The sequence below is a fragment of the Otolemur garnettii genome, unplaced genomic scaffold, assembly GCF_000181295.1.
Source record: "Otolemur garnettii isolate 467f Iridium unplaced genomic scaffold, OtoGar3 scaffold00089, whole genome shotgun sequence".
Taxonomy (NCBI): domain Eukaryota; kingdom Metazoa; phylum Chordata; class Mammalia; order Primates; family Galagidae; genus Otolemur; species Otolemur garnettii.
In genome coordinates, this window is record NW_003852484.1 from 1,995,891 (window position 1) to 2,014,935 (window position 19,045).

At 45.8% G+C, this 19,045-nt stretch overlaps 1 protein-coding gene across 4 annotated transcripts in view; it reads left to right on the plus strand.

Annotated features, from left to right (window-relative positions):
• Positions 1-19,045, plus strand: part of MYLK (myosin light chain kinase) — a 217,966-nt gene that overhangs the window by 54,695 nt on the left and 144,226 nt on the right. For all 4 annotated transcript variants that reach the window (XM_023516282.1, XM_023516280.1, XM_023516279.1 and 1 more), the window contains exon 3: positions 17,347-17,554. In XM_023516282.1, coding sequence (XP_023372050.1) covers positions 17,347-17,554 — 208 coding nt within the window. The remainder of the gene's footprint in view (positions 1-17,346; positions 17,555-19,045) is intronic.

Here is a 19,045-nt window from a genome sequence, read left to right on the forward strand (position 1 = left end):
CATCAATCCACGAATGGATCAATAAACTGTGGTATATGTACACCATGGAATACTATGCAGCCCTAAAGAAAAATGAAGACTTTACCTCCTTCATGTTTACGTGGATGGAACTGGAAAATGTTCTTCTTAGCAAAGTATCACAGGAATGGAAGAAAAAGTATCCAATGTACACAGCCCTTCTATGAAACTAATATATACTTCTCAAATGAAAGAAACAACTTAATTCTAGCCCAAGAATATGGGGAGGGGGTGGGGAAGGGGGAAGGGTGGCTGGGTGGTGGGAGGGTGACCGGAAAGATCACCTATATTTCTGTCTAACAAGGGTACAAGTGAACTTTTCTAGAACTAGAATTTAAATGTTTTGACACAATGACTATGCAAATGACATGAAATTTATGTGAACCAGCTTGATGAAAGTATTTCAAAATGTATATGAGAACACTACACTGTACCCCATGTTTGCATTAATGTATACAGCTATAATTTAATTTAAAAAAAAGGAATTTATCATTCTAAGCCCTGTATTTATAACATAGAGGTTATTTACATTAATAGAATATTTCTTTTATTCTTTAATTCTCTCTCACCTTTATGGATTAAATTCTATCAAATTCTCAAAAAAAAACAGGCTTCAGGTTGTAAAGCAATTTAGAGGGTATGAAGGCCTCTGTTGACATCATCCCAGCTTGCTGGGTCTCCAGCCTTATGAACATTCTGAGGACAGGGATCTCTCCATGTGACAGCTAGTCTCTTTGGCTAGTCAGGCATTGTCGTCCTTCCTTCTGTGAGCCTAAATCTGCCTCCCTAAACACTTCTACACTGTTGGTGGGATTGTAAAGTAATATAGCCTCTTTAGAAGGAAGTATAGAGAATTCTCAAAGAACTCAAATTAGACCTTCCATTTGATCCTGCAGTGCCATCACTAGGCATCTACCCAGAAGAAAAAAGAAAATCATTTTATCATAAGGACATTTGTATTAGATTGTTTGTAGCTCAGTTTACAATTCCCAACATTTGGAAATAATGCAAGTGCCCATCAACCCAGGAATGGATTAACAAGTTGTGGTATATGTATACTATGGAATACTATTCAGTCAGAAGAAAAGGTGGAGACTACATCTTTTATATCAACCCTGATAGAATTGGAGAACATTCTCTTTAGTAAAGTATCACAAGAATAGAAAAGCAGATATCCAATGTACTCAATATGAAGCCAGTAGACGGTCTAATACACACCCACATAAGAGAAAAACTCAGTTTAATTCAAGTTGGGGGAAGAGGGAGGGGGACCGGTGTGCTCCCACCTAATGGGCACAATGTAAGGGTATACGGCACGCCTCCTGCGTGCAGGATACAACCACAACAGGGACCTTACATATCAGATACAGACATTGTAACCTAATCATTTGTACCCTCATATTAATCTGAAATTAAAAAAAAAAAAAAGCTACCTCCCTAGATTTTGGACCCATTCATCCCTGTTCTGTCCTCTGGTGCTACCCAGCATGTAGACTTTCACATAAGAGCCCATCATGTATTTGAAGACAGGTATGTCCTCTTTTTGATGTGTTTTATCCCAGGCTGAATATACTTGCTTCCGTCTACTAGTCTTTGTTCATTCGGTAAACATCTGTTGAGGTGCCATCAGGGCACTAGGCATTGCCATTACCTTGCAAACCACAGCACTGTCATCCATGTCCTATGAATGAGAGGCCTGTGCGTTTGGAAGCGTCCTGTCAGTGACGCTTCCGTGGGATGGGACTGCCCTTGCCTTCTTTGGACACTGCTCTGTTAATACAGCTTAAGATTAAACGATGTTCTCAAGACTCGTGCTCAGCTTCTTTTACACTTGAGCTACCCTTCCACTCTAATTTTGTCTGGTTGATGATTTAGAACCTTCACAAGACTTGTTCTCTCCTAATTTCTTTTGATTTGGACCTTTGTTCTTTTGGAACAACATTGATTCTGCCAGCCAGTGTGCTATGCTGCCAGGATCGATGCCAACTTTAGTACTCGTGTGCAACCTTACAGTCTTCAGTCAAGTAATACATTCATAATTAATAATAATTAATAAATTCAAGTTAGTAAAACTGTGGCACAAAGGAGAAATAGGGGTCCTAGGACCTAGCAGAGAGACCTTGTCATTAAGTTAAAGGTAGTTATTCATCACTGATTATGTGCCAAGCATCATGTTGAGAGTCAGTCCACGGGTGATCTCTCCCCACAGGCAGTTACAGTCTCCTGCTATGGGACAGGCAGGTGTAGCAGTGTGTACAAATGAATTACAAACTATGATAGGACCACCAAAGGAAAAACAAGGACAGCATAACAGCATGACCTACTTTGGGAAATCAACAAAGTTGTCTAAGTGACACTTGAGTTGGGACCTAAAGCTTGGAGAGACATCAGTGACTATCCACTCAATTCAGCTGGACATTTAGTGGCCGTCCTGGGCATGGAGAGAACTTCTGATAGGTGTAACATCTGTTTGTTCCTCTTGAGTAAATCACAGACTTATGCTTAGAATAAACAAAAACATTACCTGTTACTGGTTTAAGTGCTGCCATCTCAGATGGTCATGAGCCATTCTGGTTTAAAATAGTCTCATTTTTCCAGTAAAATCATCCAAATATTCTTGGAGTTCCAGTATTTTGATGTTGAAACTTTTATTAACACCAACTCCTTCTTGCACCTGGAGACTGCTCATAAATCTCTCATCAGATAATGTGTCCTGATTTTTTATGGAAAATATGGTCCTGTGCTTGCTGTAGGGCAGAAAGAAATATGGAAGGTGATGTAATGGTGATTAGTTGTCCCAGATTTTCTGGGACAGGCCTGGATTGAAGCAGTCTGCACTGTGATTAGATGACTATACGTTAGTTTTTGAAATGTGGTAACTTTACATCAGGGCATCCAACCCTTCTTCTGTTTTGCTGTACATTGGAAGAATGAAAGTTGTCATGGGCCACATATTAAATATACAAACACTAGCGAAAACTGAGGCGCAAAAGAAAAGATCCAGGCATACTTTTTGCCATATCTAATACCACAGATAAACAAAACAGACCTCAAATAATCTGCAGGCGGCCTATGGGCCACAGATTGGACAGCCTTACTCTAGACAATAGTATAAGTGCTGCTTGTTGGGAGTAGACAGAAATCAGGGTGGCTGGAGTCACTGGGGAGGCTGTCAGAGGCGAGTGTCCTGGAGGAGTGGCCGAGAGGGGAGGATGCCCTGACACAGCCTCTCACACCTGCTCCTCACTCTGCTCCATGAGCAGTGCGAGTGTCTTGGGCGTCTGTCCTGTTCACCAGACAGTGCACAGCGAGCATATTTCAAAAGGACAGAATGAGGAGGAGAAATCTGATGTGTGACACATCTCTAGACAGAAAGAAATAAAATTACAGTTATCGCCTTTTGCAGCAGGGAGATAGTTAGAATTGATTGTAGGCATTTAGCCCTGCCTTTAGAATATTTTGTTCATGGCTCTGCGCCTGTAGCTCAAGCGGCTAGGGCGCCAGCCACTTACACCAGAGCTGGTGGGTTCAAATCCAGCCTGGGCCTGCCAAACAACAATGACAACTACAACCAAAACATAGCCAGGGTCGTGGCAGGCACCTGTAGTCCCAGCTACTTGGGAGGCTGAGGCAAGAGAATCGCTTAAGCCCAAGAGTTAAAGATTGCTGTGAGCTGTGACACCATGACACTCTACTCAGGGCAACAGCTTGAGACTCTGTCTCAAAAAAAAAAAAAAAAAAAAAATATTTTGTTCAGTCTTGTAAATAAATACTGTCTGCTTGGAGTTGGAGCTCCCCAGGTGTGTTTGGAGAACTGGGCCAGGAGCAGTAGGCTGGGTCCTGAAAGGTATTAGGGGTCTTTGCCGTAGAGAGGTGCTGGGTGAGTCATTCAGTCCCAGGTTCTCCTGTTCCATGGGTTTTCCCCTCAGGTGACCAAGCTAAGCAGTCAGAGCTGAGAACTCTGACTCTGCCGTCTCCTATACCCATGGCTTGCACATCTGCTTTGGTGGCAGGACCACCCCTGCCCCCCAAACCCAAGGGCAGAAAAATCAGTTCAGAAGAAGCTGAGAGTGAGGGCAGTGTTGTTTTTTTCCACTTCTCCCTGTCCAGCAGAAGGAAGGGAAAAACACTTGGAAATGGGTCCCTGGCCCTGGACTCAGCTGTAAAGCTCTTAAGACAGAAAACAGCCTTGGAATAATGCTCACACTTCCACCTGGCTGCTGGGGCGGTCTCCGAGCGGGCCTGTTCCTTGGACCTGCAGGCCGGCCTGCTCCCCTGGGCTTCTGGTGACAGACCCTGACCTGCTTGGGTGCAGAGGGAAGCAGGGTCAGTGTGGTGGCTGCTGTGAGAAGTCATGGCAGTAAGGCAGGGAGTTCTGTCAGCCCGGAGCCTGGGGCTCACTCTGAGGCGGGAGCCTAAGCTTCCCTAGGCTGAAGTGGATTCTCTACAGTGTAACAAGTTCACAGCTCCTTCTAGCACCTAACTAAAGCTGATCTTTTTATCATATTAAGAACACAAAAAATATGGACCATGCTCCTGAGGCCATCTTCCCAGGAGCCACCAAGGCCACACCCAACCGTGCTCTCCTGAAGGCACCCTGCAGGCTTCATTTTTCCTCATAAACTGCTTCTCCCTGTCACTTCCTGACACTAACCCGTTCTTGCCTCTTCCCCACCCTGCAGACCTGGCAGTCACACTGGCTAACTTGCTTAATGCTGTAAAGTCCTTCGGCAGCCCTGGGGCCAGCACATGCATCTGTTCTTAAGGCTAAAGGATGGATTGGGCTGCGTTGTGAATTCTCTGAGCTGGGGGAGCTAAGCAGTGGCCCAGACTGAGGCCAAGCCTCCCGGCAGACTCCTCAACCCAGGCTTTCATCTAACTGACACTGCTTCAATGTCCCACAGTTCCCTATGACTAGAAAAGACGAGCAGATCTCCAGGCTTTGCAGACTCCCCACTTACCCTCCTCCCCTGACTGGAGATGTTCTAGGAGCTGTGCAGAAGGGCTATTTCTCCCCAGAGCACCTGCCCCAGAGAGTGCTCAGCTTCTCCGCTGGCAGTCTGTGAAATGGGCTGAGTTTCAATCTCTTCTATTCAGGGGTAGGTCAGACCATAACCAGCCATTGATCCTGCTCACACAGTTGTGGGGAGCTGGGAGGCAGTCCCCACAAACAGCAGCTATAGTCATAACCTAGAAGGCCATGCAGACTCCCCTGGGGGCAAAGATGCTCAGGGCCAGCTCATCTGGCCCTGCCCTCCCCTGCTGGCCCTTCCTCCCTGAGGATCACAGAGTTGAAAGGGACATGAGCAGGAGAGGAAAGGAAAGTTTGAGTTTTGTTTTTTACTAAATAACTGGGCAGCCTTTCCTTCCATTTTTCCAGATGCTTCTTCAGAAAGATTTCAATGGCATGGACTGAGAGGTCTAAATCTGCTTTAAATGTGTGTTTTGAAGTAGGGCTGAAACCCCTTTGGTGTTCCCCGGCCCCCCAACATATCACTGACAGATACCCCGAGAACCATCACAGGCATGGCTCACTCACATATGGCTTCATTTTAGGGCTGCTAGGGTTTGTTTATTTTTTCTGTGCCCCTTGGAGCATTGCCCTAAAATTCCTGGACAATAGCTTGTGAGTGGGCTACCTGGACCTAAATTTGCAGGAGCAATAAATCAGACAAAAGTGGCTGAGGAGAGCTGCTCTGGGTCCGTGGGGGCTGTTTGCTCACTAGCACTGCCCTGGCACCCTCAGGCTCCAGCTCCAGCCCTCTCAGTTACCCCAGCCCTGCTCCCCCGGGGCAGACACTGTGTTAAGAGGTGGCCCCAGGATTCCTGCTCTGCTCACAGCCACACTGCAAGTCACCTTCATCCTCCTATGTGCTCCTGTGGGCCTCTTTGCTGCCTCTTTTACAGCCCTGACTGCACCTGCTGCATGAGCCACTCCTGGGTGGCCTAAAATGAAGACCAGTGTGGCAGCAGCACAGCAGGCACAGCCAGAAAGGAGGGACATGGAGGCCGAGAAAAACAGGCAGGCACAGTCTGATTCTTAGCACAGTAAGAAGTCATTGGAAATTTGTAAAACAGAGAACTGACTTCGTCTGACTTATTTATTGTACTAAAAGCAGTGTAATATTTGGCAAAGGGATAAACATGTAGCTCATAAAAACAGAATAGAGTCAGAAATAGATTTGTATATATATGGCTCATTAATTTTTTGGTTATAGCAGTGGTTCTCAACCTGTGGGTCGCGACCACTTTTTAACAATGAAAATACATTGCAGCATTAGGAAGGTTGAGAACCACTGTGTTGTAGTAAAATATGCATAACATGGAATTTACCATTTTAAGCATTTTTTAAGTATACCATCCAGTGGGCACTAAGTACATTCACGTTGTTGTGCAACCATCAACACCATCCATCTCCCGAACCTTTTTTACCTTGTAAAACTAAAACCTTGTCCTCATTAATCACTAACTACCTTTTCCAGCTCCGGGCAACCCCATTCTCCTTTCCGTCTCTATGAACTTGACTACTCTAGGTCGTAGAGTAGTGGAATCATATGTATTTGTCTACTTGTGACTGGCTTATTCCAGTTAGCATGATGTCTTCAAGGTTCACCTACAGTTGTAGCATGTTATAATTTCCTTCCTTTTTATGGCTAAGGAATATTCCATCACACGATTATACTACATTTTCGTTATTCGGTCATCTGCGGATGCACATTTGGGTATCTCACACTATTTGGCTATTGTTAATAATACTTCTGTGAACATGGATATACAAATACTTGTTCAAGTTTCTGCTTTCAATTCTTTTGGGTCTAGATCCTGAAGTAGAATTGATAGATCAGATTGGTAATTTTAACTTTTTGAGCAACTGCTATGCTCACAGTGGCTATACCATTTTAAAGCCATTCCTAAAATGAGTTGGAAAGAAAGAGACTGAAAACTTATTAACCTGTGATGACAGAGAGAATGGGGAGATAGCAGCAGACAAGAGATGTCAACAAATTGGTTGATACTGGAAAGTGAATAGATGGTTGACTGAGTTGGGTTTCAGCTTTCTGTATTGTGTTATACTTGTGGTTAGGGGAGTCGGCGATGACAAAAGGAATCCTGTTAGTGCCAGAAAATTCCTAAAATGGCTGAGGAATTGGAGGATTAAATGCTTTCAAGGCCTGGGTTGAAAGCCTGAGTTGTGAAGTGACACTGAAAACTGGAGGATTGCTTAAAACTCTGATAAGGAGCAGCAAGGCCCCCTTCCATAGCCCTCGCGTAGGCCTCTGTTCCTCCCTCCCCAGAGAGGCCCATTGGGTCTGCAGTGGACAGGCTGAACCTGACAGCTCTCAACTCCTGGACACCAGGGACAACTGCAGGTGGGTTAGGCATGGTCCTCCAAAAGTGAGAGTCAGCATAACCCCTGGGGTCTTCCCTCACATAGCATCCTGTGTGCTGGTAGGCAGACCTAGTCACTGTACCCTCCCACCACCACCACCAAGACCTAAAATAGGAAGATCCCTTTCTGTGGAAACTGGTCATCTCAAGAGAGAAGATCCACAGATATTCCTTGTCTGGGTTTTTCACTTAGTTTCTACTGTGAGGTCCAGGGAGTTGATGGGTCTCACCTGCGTACACTGAACTTTTTATTTTTTCTCTCATGTGTAGGAAGAATTAGTGAAGGATCAGCAGATGTCCAGTGGTAGCCTCTATTAGGGAAGAGGCATAAAGAACCAAAAAGGAAACCAAGTAGAAACTGAAGACATCAGAGAATTCCAAAGAAACTTTATTTCATCTCAGAGATAAGATGTTGCATCCATTGAAAAAAAAAAAAAGGAGACAATTCAAAACAATTTTGCAAAACTGAAAAGGGGTTTTTGAAACTGATAATAGCCAAAATAATGAGTTCCATATACTGGTTGGAAGATGAAATCCAAGACATTTCTCAGAGAGAATACAAAGACGGAGGTGCAAAATAAGAAAGAAAAGAAGTGTAGAAGGTCCATCTCATAAAGCGAATGTCCAGCTCCTGAGAGTTCCATGAAGGGAACATAGAAAAAGTAGCAGAGAGAGAATTGTCAAAACACAATTCCTCAAAGCTGAAAGACACGCATTGCCAATAAGGAGAGGACCTACCGAGGGTCTGACTCCACAAGTGCACAAAGACCCATAGCAGGTCAAATCATCATGAATTCCAAACGTCAGGGATGAAGAGAAGATTCTAAAAGTTTGAAAGGAAAACATTCACATGTGTATAGACACACAACAGGCCACAGATAAAGGATCAGTGAGTGAGCTTGGCATTATGCCTCTAAATGGCCTTCAAATGCCATGAAGTGATACCTTCAGAATTCTGGAGAAAAAAAAGACTTCCACTTACAATTTCATCTCCAGACAAAATGTCAATTGAGTATAACAGTACAGCGTTGACACTTTTGGAAATACCAAGTCTAAAAATTTTAATTTTCCATGCCAAACTACTAGAGGATGTGCTCTACCAAAATGGTGAAGTTTATAAGCCAGGTGTGATAGCTCATGCCTGTGATCCAGGGTGGGCCTCCATTTTATATGGGGGCTTAATCCCATGCAGGAGGGCACACTCCTCATGCCATAATCGCCTCCTTAAGGCCCCACTTATTAATACAGTTGTATTGGGGATTAAGTTTCAATGTGAATTTCGGAGGGGACAAAATATTTAAACCGTAGTAGAGATAATGCCTAACACTGAAAAAACTAAAGTAGTGGTTATATGAGGCTGTTGTTTAGAAATGATGGAAGGAAGCACCAGAAGGAATGACTAAAAGTTGAAGTGATTGCCTTTCAGGAAGTAGAGGTGGGAAGGGTGGAGCAGAGGCCTGCTTTTCTCATTCTCGTGGTACCTATGGACATTTTATCAGTATATGGGTACTGTTTTGATGAGAAGAATAATATTTTTAGGAAGACTAAAATTAAGTTTTCAGCTTAATGGCTGAACACTGGCACTGCATGAGGAACAACTTTTGATTCTTTCTCTGATGAGTTCTCTATGCAAATCAGGGTGCCTTTGGGCAGCTGGGGGCATGGGGTGGACATTCTGCCTTGAAGTGATGTCTTCATATGGTTGTCAGTGCCAGGTATTTTCCAGCAGAATCACAGTGATACTCTCCTGGCCATATTGATGCAGGTGGCATAAAAGACCCTGCTTCCATAGCCCCACCTACTGCACAGCCTCCCTGCAGCCTGCCACCTGGGAGAGACAAGCAGAACGCATGCTTTGTGTGCTTGGCACCAGTGTGGAGCAGGTGTTGGGTCACAGAGGCAGCCTGCTGAGGCCCACAATGCTGAAGCTAGGCCAAGAAGGCCAAGTCCTGATGTTTTCAGGTTGATGGACCCTCAGGTCACTTTTGACCCCCCTTTTTACTCCCCCGTTTTAAACAGAAGCATCTCATATTCTCAGAGAGTCCTTAGTGTCCGAGTCTTGTGACCGAGAGATGACAGTCCTTGATGTCTGAGGACCAGCCCTCTGCTCCACCCCTTGTGCCAGTGAAGCATGTCTCTCTCTTTCCAAGTCCAACCATGACTGGCTAAAACCCCAGATCTATTTCCTCCTGACCCTCGCCCATGCCCCTTGAAATTCCAGGGCTGCCATTCGTGAGTGAGGCAGAAATTCCTGGGATGGGCTCTGTCTCAAAGGTGCACATGCTATTATGGGGTGGAGTGATGGTCCAGTAAAACTACAGACTGGATATTTGTTTTAAAATGTGGTCATAAAAACAGCAATCAGTTTTCAGATTTAGCTCTTTGGATAAATTCAACCCAAGCAGAAGGTGTTCTCAGTTGAAGTGATAGGTTTTTACTAGTTCAGAGTGTGATGCCTCGAAGTCGTCTGTAAGAATGTGAGTTCTGTAAGATGAGGCACACCAGGCCCAGAAGTTCCCACGTTCGTGCCATTAACAAAGCTGGGGGCCGTGTGGATTCCAGGGTGCCTTATTATAAAGAATAGTGACTTTATAGAAAAGGAGAGAGGGAGGATCTGACCGTCAGAACCTGTTAATGTGGTATTGTGTGTGTGCTGTCTCCCTGGATCATACTCTTGTCTGTGGAAGTGGATTCTGGTCTTCTCCCTGTTTTGTAGTTGTATAAACTGAGGGCCAGATAAGTACCTTGCCCAAGGTCAGCTGCTCGTGGCTTGTGCAGCCAGCATCCCTACATGGGTCTGTCTGACCCTAGGGGCCCATACACCTTCCTGAAGTAGTCTTATTTTCAGGTGACAGAAACCAACTCCAGCTAGGTTAAGCAAAGGAGATGTATTGTCTCCTACAGCTGAATGAATCCAGGGCCCACTACAACTCTCAGGTGGCGTCTCCCTTTCTTCTCCTCTTCACTATGTATGTAAGCTCTTATTCTCCACAGCTTCCTCCTTTGGGGTAGAGGCTGGGAGAGGGTAGCTTCAGGCTTACACCTTCCTAGTTTTGGACTCCACTGAATTGACAGCTTTGTCCTCTCAGTATTCAAAGATAAAATAGCAGGGAAGAGATCTGATTGGCTGGTGTGGATCACAGACCCATTTTTTGAGACCAAGCACTTTGGCCAAGAGGGAGTTCACTGATTGCCACCCTCACCAGACTCACATGTGACAAAGGAGGAGTGTGCTGCTTATTCTAGAAGTTGTGGGCATGGGCAGGAAGTCCTGAGCATTAGTTTGTGAAATCTCTGATTCCACATTCCTCTTATTTATGTATATACATGTATATATATTTTGAGACAGAGTCTGACTTTGTCACCCTCAGTAGAGTGCCATGGCATCATAACTCAGAGCAACCTCAAACTTCTGGGCTTAAGTGATCCTCTTGCCTCAGCCTCCTGAGTAGCTGGGACTACAGGTGCCCACCATAATGCTCAGCTATTTTTTTAGATATGAGGTCTCACTCTTGCTCAGGCTGATCTCCAACTCAGCCTGCTTGAACTCATGCAATCCACCTGCCTGGGCCTCCCAGAGTGCTAGGATTATAGGCCTGAGTCACCATACCCAGTCCTCTTACTAATATTTTCATATGTCTGCGAGTATATCTCAATGTGATGGCAGAAACAGGACAACTCCCACAGAAGCGTGATCTCCTGGGCTTGCCTCCCGCTGAAGACCCCGCATCCTTGCAGAACCAGGGTGAGAGAGAGTAAAACCATAACCTCAGAGCTTTGTGTAGAGGTTGATGGTAAGGCAGGAGTCCCACAGCCATCCCAGAGGGGCTGGGAGTTCAGCCAGAAGGACACCTGTTTTTGTATGAACTCTATGAACCTGGAGCAACAGGGAAAGACCCGTGTGAGTGGTCGGCCATCACGCCTAAAATTCCATCCTTATTGGACTGCTCCCAAAGGTTTCAGACACTGGTATCATTAAAAGGGAATTAAAAAGTTGCGTGTGTTGATAAGATTGATATAGATAAAAGGAAATAGATCCTTTCCCAATGATTCAGAAGGGCCTGAGGTGTAACCCCCAACTGCCAAGCTACAGACTGTCTTAGGCTGTCAGTGAGAGAAGCAAATCCTTCCCAATGTGGAGGTGGGAGGGTTCCTGTGTCACGGGTCATAGGAAAAGAAGTATGCCATGGGAAGTGAGAGTGGCTGATCACAGAGAGCGCCTTTAAGCATCTGTCCCTGGAGATCCATAAGCCATTTGCTGAACCAGTGAGGGGCCCGGGGCACTCTAGTCCTTGCTGTTTCACAAGCTGGGCTGGGGGTGGGGAGCATCCAGCCGTGTAAGCCTCTCACTAATTGCTGTTTTTAGCTGGTATGATCTCTTCCTGATGGGTTCCTTGGGTTCAATTAAGGCTTTTGACTGTTGGCAATGGGATTATTCAAAGCCTTAATTAAGTGCCTGCCTGTTTATGGGGCTGAGTGCCAGGTGCTGACACAGACACAGGCCCCGAAGCCTGGTCATGCCCTGCCCGTGGCTCACCCTTCATGCCTTACCCTCCTAACATACCCATGAGGTAAGTCTTACAGACTTTTTTCTGTGGTCTGATTTGTTTGGGACATTAATATTCTAATTCTTTTTGTTGTGCATTTATGTTCATGTATTATCTGAGTGAGCTTGTACTCAGAGATGGAGCAAAGGATTAACTCTTCGTCAGCTAATCCCTCAACACTTCGGTTTTATTTCCTGTTATTTATAAGTTATTAGTCACCAGTCCTGTTCTAGTCTTTTACATTGGAGAATTTATTTATTGTAAAAGAAACTGCCGTGTAACAGGGCAAGTTCGGAGTAACACGCTGCAGGCAGACAGGCGAGCCTGAGTGGATGGACTGTGGCAGAATCAGGCATCCACAGCTTAGGGGAGATGCCCAGCAGACAAGTTTCCTTAATGTTCTTTTCTGTAGGCCCAGCCCTTCCCAGCACTGATTCAGTTACTTAACAGTGAAATAAGTACTTGGTGGCAGCCCCTTGTCTGTCGTTCCCTTCTGCTCCCTGCCTGAGTCCACCAGTCCCACTTTCTCTGCTTTTTGGTCTATGCTCCCTGATGTGGGTGGAGACTCTTCCTCCCCAGACCTGGCTGACAGTTGGGCCACCCCAGCTGTGCTGCGCAGCTGTGTGGGCTTGCAGTGTGCGCCGGGTCAGGCCCTGCCAGGAACAAAAGACACACAGCACAGTCACCCACTGGGCATGGAGAGGCCAGATGTGTTGCTCTGGATCCTGGAGGGCAGTGGGGACAGAGACCCCGTCCTAGGTAGCTAGGAATGGGTTGAAAATTCTTGATACATGTTGGAGAAAAAACAAAAGGCTCAGTGCCCTTCAGAATGTTTCACTTTGAGTCATTAAGCAAATCTCCGGAGAGCGCCAGATTCTGAGCAGTGCCTCGTGGGACACGGAGAGCCTCTCTGCCGGGGCCGAGCAGTGCCTCACTGTGACACGGAGGGTGGGGGTGTAGGGGGTTGGGGGCAAGGGGGAGGGGGGCCTGCTGCTGCTGAGCAGTGCCTCACAGTGACGGGGGGGGGGGCCCTCTCTGCAGGGGCTGAGCAGCTGCCTGTCCATAGCCAGCTTCCTGTACCACCATCGGCAAGCATGGAATGAGCCCTCGTTCCTTTTAAAGGCCTTTTGAGGCCATAAAGGTTTTTGAGGACATTATATGGAGCTGGAGCACAGTTTTACTGTTTAAAATTATTATAGGGGTTATAGCACTATATCTTTATTTTTTATGACAAGTTGTTGGTTATGCCCTTGATTTATTTGAAACCAGGCTTTTGTTCAAGAACACAACCTCCAATTAAATGTGGTTGCTGTGGCAAAAATATGATTCTCTCCTTAGAATGACCCTCTTTGGGGACATTTCCAAAAACTCATTATGGTGAAAACTCAGAGCTGCCTATTCATGTTCATGAGCGTTTCTTCTTGTGGTCACTTGGTTTTCCCATATGCAGGATTAGAGAGTGCTGAGGCTGCGGGCTGGACCCAGAGGAGAATGGAGGGAAAGGAAAGAATCTCTCCTGAGATGCTAAGTGGGTCACCATGTAAAACCAAATACTTCGGAGATGGAAGGAACCTGAGCTATCAAAAACCAATCCCTCTTTAATAAAAGGAAGGAATTCCAACCCAGAGAGGGTGGGAAGCGAGGCCAGCCCAGGTGCTCAGGCATTAGGTCACATGCTGTCCTCTCTGCCACACTGACTCCCTGGGGTGTCTTGGCCATACACCAATCCTGTCCTGGAGTGAATCCAAGGGAAACAACCGAAGACTTGCTTTATGGTGTGACTATATCTTTCGTGAACCATCTGACATTTTGAAAAGAGGGAGACAGATATTACTTTATCCTATAGGAGATTTATGGTCTATTAGAGATAGATATTTATCAGTACTTTGGGTTCTAAAGAACTTGTCTCATCAAAAACATGAATTTACCACCAGGCGTGGAGAAAACCACTCAACTTGGAGACCGAAATTGTGGTCTCAGATCTGCTATTTAATCTGCCATGTGACAGCACTGGCAAACCATCCATTTCTTTGGGCCTCTTTTCTCGGCTCTGTGAGCTTTAATATGACTAGCTCTGCATGCTGTTATGGACATTGTTGGGGCCCCACTGAGACCCCCTTCATCCTGTCCAGGCCTGGTGTAGACAAGGGCTCACACATATGTTCTCCAAAGCCATATCTCAGCTTCTGCTTATGGGTAGCCCAGCCAAAGACACCTCCCTCATACTTGGCAAGAATCAGGTAAGATTCTGTATGTGGAAACCTTCTGAAAAGTAATCAGTGGATTTTGACAGAGCTATTGAAGATCCCAGCTGGGGCTTCCTGACTGAAGGCCAGTTATGATAGCAGATTAGGCAGCCAGGGAGGCCAGGGATGTTGTCATGTGTCCCAAGGCTGTGAACTCAGGTTTCTCTTCCTTCCCCATGCAGGAGTCCAGAGTTGTGGGCACACAGTAAAAATGGGTTTTACTTACGTTATGTAAGGTAGTGGCTGAACACATTTTTCCCATATTGGAAGGAGAAGTGTCAATGTTGCAAATCATGTGGACCTTGGAACTGAACAAGGTCACAGAAATTCCTGCCTTGGCTTCAGATCCAAAGTGCTATAAAAGTACCATTTGCAAACTGCAGTTTTCTTAAGTGATGCCAGTTTCAGCATATGTAAAAATCCCTGGACATTTATTTTAACAGGGCATTTCAGAGATAAACATGACATATGTGTACAGAGTGAGGGGGGAAAGAGAAAGTGATAGAAAGATGGTACCCCCCAGGTCTGGAAAGCTTGCAGTGTCCCCAGTTAATCATTGATGCCTCAAGGCCTGATGGGCCACCAGAGCTGGCTCGCTGTAGAAGGCCAGCATGCTTGCTAGGGGAATGCTGGGATGTGTGTGGTGTGTTAATGATTTACCCCTTCACAGTTGCAGTGCTTGGGCTCCCCCTCTTCCCTCGAGGCTGACAGGAGCCTGTGCGATCCTCTACCAGAGGGTAGGGCAGCCCTGCCTAACAGGTGCAGAGAAGATGATGATGATTTGCACAGGAAGCCCAAGTGGTTTCTGTCTGTAGGAAAGGGTTTCCTTCGTTTTCTGAAAATGAGAAGAATGCTTTAACAGGGTCATTGTTGCCTGATGTTCCTTGAAGGTTTGAGCCAAGATAGGATCACAAGATGCTCTGATTTTATATGGGTGCATAACCTGTGTCACCTTTAAGCATGCATGATGTTTATTTACATAGCTCTTTTATTTCTGTTGCTAGTAGGTCCCTGAGGACCTCAACAAATTAATGAATATGCTAGACATTCATTATGTAGACACACTAACACAAAAGGAGCACATCTCTTAATTTAATTTTTGTTTTATAAAAGCCAAGAGTATTATTTGCATAATTGTCAGAAACTAATAGTTAACTAGAAGGAAAAGAGGAGAGACTCAACAATCCTACCCGCCCAGAGACAACTGCTGTAACACTTGGTTTCATGTTATAGCATCTGGGAGACCTCACACATCCAGAGGGACATGGCTGCCTTCAGCATAGTCAGCCTAGGGTCTGATGCGCTTGTTTAGTGAGACTCGAATGGCTTCTGGCATTGTTGACATGTCTATTGGACAATCAACTTCAGGATCTCAGTGTTTCCCCACAAGTATTCAGCCTCTGTCATGAGTATAGTTTAGATTTTGAGAGGAAAGGTATATTTTGTTTGTTTCCAGAAATTTAAAAGAGATGGTGATACTGATTTGGAGTTTTGTTTTGTTTTGTTTTTATTTCTTTTTCCTTGGAGGCCTGACTGGAAGGACAGACTCATCAGATTCACAGACTGACACTTAAGGAGTGACAATATGGAGTAACCAAAGAGGGATTGTTCACTTTGGGGATTTCCACTGTCATTTAAGGCTTCCTTCCTTTGGAAGAAATCTACATCCTGATCACTGAGAATCAGCTATTGTTAGAGAGAGGCAAAGTGGCCCAGAGTGGGTTGGGGGCTGGACACCTGGGAAGGACACTGAGCTCAGTCCAAAGACAACACTGGTGCTTTCAACACAGACTTTGCTCCCTTCGAGGGCTCAGGGCAGTGCCTGTGTTTGGATGTCCGGGCATGTGTGCCAGGGCTCCCCGAGTACCTATACAGCATTGTCCATGGCCTTGCAGGGGTGTGAGGAGGATTATTGCTGCAGGTCATTGAGGGCTTTCGTTGTAAATGGCAATTTCAAGGTCATCCAGTGAATTTTGGTTTTGCTTTATCCAAATCCATTCTCTCTTGCCTTGGAGTAGATATATGGGTAAAGCTATCACTACCACCATTTTGTAACACTAATATTCTCAGGAGTTTTCTACGATGTCTTCCATGCACTGTCCAGTGCTAAGATCCTGCAATTCTGTGTCCTTGGCTACACACTGGTGGGCTGCTCTGAGCCCTGCTTCTCTCAAGAAGAGTCCATTCTGAAGGGCCTGTTGAGTTTTATCTCTGCATTTTCCCCTCTTTTGGGAGCTGTCTTCTCTACAGTTGCTATGCATCTTAGTTGAGTCAAGTATTTTAAAGTGCAGAACACTTAGCCCTCAACAGATGTCACCCACTAACTATTGTGAGCAAAAGGCCAAGGGTGGAAAGCCAGTGGTCTAGAGCAGTGGTGCCCATAGGACAAGGGATGAGACTGAGTATAAGTGGTAATTTTGCTAGTAGCTGCATTTTTAAAAAGTAGAAAGAAACAAGTGAACTTAGTATCTTTAACTCAGCATATCAAAAATATTACCCTTTAATATGTAATCAATATTTTTAAATTATTGAGATAGTACACATTTTTGGCACTATCTTTGAAACCCAGTGTGTAATGTACATTTCTAAGGAAACTCAGTCTCACTAGGTGCATTACAAGAGCGCCATCGGTATGTGTGACCAGTGGCTACTATTGGGCAGCACAGGGCCAGAACCTCGCAACTCATAGCCAGTTTCAGGGACCAGCAGCGTCTGTGAGCTTGTCCCAGCTGTGGAATGTCAGGCCCAGCCCAGACTATGGAAACAGAATGTGCATTTTAACAAGATCCCCAAGTGACTTGTTCACATGTTAGGGTAAAGCCCACGTCAGAGTCCCCATGTGCAGACTGCACCCTGGGGTTCTGATTTAACTGGTATAAGGTGGGGCCTGGGCACTGGCATTTTTAAAGCTCCCTTGATGATGCTAATACACAAGAGTCATGGGCTCTGGAGCCAGGATGCCTGATTCTGCCTGTTTATACCTTTGAGACCTTGGGAAATTACCGAAACTGTAAAATGGGGATGAAAGTGCTATCTGCTTCAAGGGGTGTTATGAGGGTTAAATGAGTTGACACGTGGACAAAACCTGGCACAGTGTGAGAATTCAAGAAATACAGGCTCTTACCCTTTCTTCTCTTTTCTTGAAGGTCCGAGGTTACCCAGAGCCCCAGGTGACATGGCACAGAAATGGGCAACCTGTCACCAATGGGGGCCGCTTCCTGCTGGATTATGGTATCCGGGGGACTTTCAGCCTTGTGATTCATGCCGTCCGTGAGGAGGACAGGGGCAAGTATACCTGTGAAGCCACCAATGGTAGTGGTGCCCGCCAGGTGACAGTGGAGTTGACAGTGGAAGGTGAGTTCTGGAAGGCAGGAGCTTTGACAGGGGCTGAGCTGTCAGCAAACAAAAGAGACATCCCAGGGGACAAACTAGATGCCACCTCGCGCTCCTGCTTGAGCCTTCCCAAGGCGTCCCTCACACTGAGGCGCAAGGCCTCCTTCTGGTGGCTTATGGAGCCCTGCCCCTCGGGCCCCTGCCTGGCTCTCCAGACCCCTCTCCTACCACCCCACACCTGCACACCTGCTCACCCCACTGTGGTCATGCTGGCCTCTGCGTCTCCTTTAAGCAATGCCACGAGGCCTCTATTCAGATGTCCCCTCCTTAGAGAGCCCTTTTCTGACCCCAGCCCTGTGATTTTCCATCCTCTAACCCAAACCCCACTCCCATTTTGCTCCTAGGACTTATCACTGTCTCACATGAGAGTATCTCCTCTGTCCTCCACTAGATGGGGGTTCTAGGAAGAGATGGGTTGTATCCTATTCATTGCTGCAGCACCTAGAAGACTTTCTGGCTGGGGTGGATGCTGAGATATCTGGGGAATTGATGGGCCACACGTGTCATCATTAGCATCATTATGGAGCAAGACATGCCTATTATTAAAAATTGTGTTACTCAAAAAAATATACAGGAGATAAATATACCAATGTATTATTTCATCTTTTCCCCACCTCTGTACTTAGAAAAATACTATTAATATTAAAATGTCTAGGAGAAAACTGATTTTTGCCACTAGTGTATTCTCCTGGCATGCTGAAGCCATTCCACTAGTGAGAATGTTTCCAGGTTGGGTCCCTGAGTGGTACCTAAAGCTTGATTCCAAAAGGACATTGGAGTCTGTCAACCATCAGCACTAAAACCAGGTTCCATGGTCCTTCCAGGCCTTTCTAAGTGCTTATGAACCAGGGGCTAAGACTTGCTTCTTCCTCTTTCAGAAGTCTGTCCTCCCAACCTGGTTTTTAGGGGACATTATGTCGCAAGGCTATGGAGAGAGGACCCAGGTAGTCAGGGAAGGTTCTAGAGGGAGCAGGGTACACCTGGGCCAACGGCCACTGTTTGCCCTGTTTATCCTGTTTCCCCATACCATGGAAGGGCAGGCAGGTTGTTCCACAGAGCAGAGTATGCATAATTTGGATGCTTACCTTGAATTCTTTAACTGAGTCCCTCACTCATTCTAATGACCTTCAAGTGCCTGTGGCTAGAGCATTTCAGAGGGAGGCAGTCGCTGGTCAGAGCCTGGGGATGGACCTCATCTCTGCCACTCTGGTGCTGTGCTTTCCCCTAAATTATCTCCTTTTTAATGCCCACACTTTGAGTTGAGGCCTACAAATGAAAAATTACACTACAGGCCCACATGAGAGAGAAACACAGTTAAATTCAAGAAGCTGGGAGAGGGGAGGGGGTTCAATAAGTTCCTACATGATGGGTACAACATAAGGGCATGTGGGATGCTTTTTGAGGGGAAGGATTCAACTACCACTCGACTGTACCTTACAAATTCAGACAATG